A 1620-nucleotide genomic window follows, 5' to 3' on the forward strand; every position below is an offset into this window, starting at 1 on the left:
TGCCGACTCCGTCCATCCATTTCCAGGGGTCGCGTGTTGATGCGCCGTTCATTAGCAAAACACTCCCCGCAGAAACTGGGATGAAATTTAAATAGTGATGCATTTATGTATCGCATCCATGCGAGCCTCCCCGTTCTTTCTCCGTAGCTGCGGGTTGGCGGCGGCCCTATCGTAACACTTTCGGAAAACGGGGGTGGTTTTCTTTTCCTAAAAAGAAAAATTGTCGTCCAAAAACTACAATTCCCATTAAATGAAGCGACGTCCGAAGAAAAAATGGCACAACGCACGCATTTAATTTGCTCGATTGGGTCGTTTTTTTGAGAGCTTGTTCAAAGCGTATTATAAATGGTTCGATCGCGTGACGTAAAAAATGTGTCCGGGCCGGGCGGGGCAGCTGGGGTCGGGGCTGGGCTTGGCCCGGCTCCTCTCGTACGGCTCGCACGCCACGCGCCGGACTGTAAGCGGCGCTTAGCAAGGCGGCCCAGATAACACGCTCGGCTTGGGGGGTTGCGTGAAGTAGTGTGCGGGCTCAATCCCTCGCGCAACGCGGCGCAAACCGCCCCCACACAGCTCTCACTACCACCCCGCCGCCCTCTACCAAAGTACCGACGGCGTCAAAAAGAATTGGGGCATTTATACCGCGGTGGACGCGGCCGGTGCATTGAGGGGGGTGATCCGTTTCCTTAATTTTGTTCTTTAGTATGCATTAAATAACAACTAGATAGGTATAACAAACCTGCTCCAAGAGCTCAGGGCTGAGCCAGTTTAAATTACGCGCAGTAGTTGGAGGAAATGAGTGGACATTTCTTTGCCATCTGCCATTCTTTACTACCCTACATGCATACCTCAATCCAGAGAGAACTGCCTGTCCATTTTCATTTATTAATATGTGACTTGCTCGTACAGCCCTAGAAACAAAGTAAATAGGATCCTGATACCCTCGAACACAACACATTTCATGTATCTATCTTTAATTTAGATTCAAAATTCAGTTAGAAATCTTACCTGTGTATGTAACCTTTTTTATGAATGTAATCTAAGGCATAAAGAATATCTTTCAAAATATAAGCGATAGCAAGTTCAGGTAGACCATCCGAAAAATGTCTGTTCAATAAATCTCGACAAGACCCAAATGCCATCAAGGGGGATACCACACAGACATGTGACTCCATTACAAAAGCAGCATTTATCACAACAACATTTGGATGGCGTAACTGGCGAGTTAAAATTATTTCATTCTAGAAAACAGGGAAATTAAATGAATGAATTATCTTTGGTGATTCAATAAACAAGTTTCCTCTCATAGTTGGATGTCTGTAAAATTAACAATTACAATATGTACCTGAATGTTTTCCAATTCATCCTTCGCCTTATCCATGTTAAATTTCTTGAGAGCTATAGGGGTGTCTAATGGCTTGTAAATAGCCAAGTAAACTTGTCCTACGTCTCCACAACATTGTCCAAGAACAGACATAGTCTGATAAGAGTCTGGTTCCGATCCAAATGCACAGTCGACATCATTTTGACACGTAGATGGTGGGGAAGATGAGGAATGTTGTGTTAACGACATTTCAAAAGTCCAGTTGAGAGCCTCCCAAAATCCTGGTAAAATATTTAAAA

The 1620-nt window shown here is 44.4% G+C and overlaps 1 protein-coding gene across 1 annotated transcript; it reads right to left on the minus strand.

The window, feature by feature from the left end:
* Nucleotides 1–684: 684 nt before the first annotated feature.
* LOC127751881 (STE20-related kinase adapter protein alpha-like) lies at nucleotides 685–1599 on the minus strand. The gene is made up of 3 exons (XM_052276115.1): nucleotides 1343–1599; nucleotides 1006–1238; nucleotides 685–908 (listed from the first exon to the last, which is right to left on the minus strand). The coding sequence occupies exons 1-3, from the start codon at nucleotides 1568–1570 to the stop codon at nucleotides 707–709; spliced, it is 663 nt and encodes a 220-aa protein (XP_052132075.1). The 5' UTR covers nucleotides 1571–1599; the 3' UTR covers nucleotides 685–706.
* Between the last annotated feature and the right edge of the window lie 21 nt (nucleotides 1600–1620).

Source organism: Frankliniella occidentalis, unplaced genomic scaffold (genome assembly GCF_000697945.3).
Source record: "Frankliniella occidentalis isolate FOCC.00 unplaced genomic scaffold, Focc_3.1 Scaffold1719, whole genome shotgun sequence".
Lineage (NCBI taxonomy): Eukaryota > Metazoa > Arthropoda > Insecta > Thysanoptera > Thripidae > Frankliniella > Frankliniella occidentalis.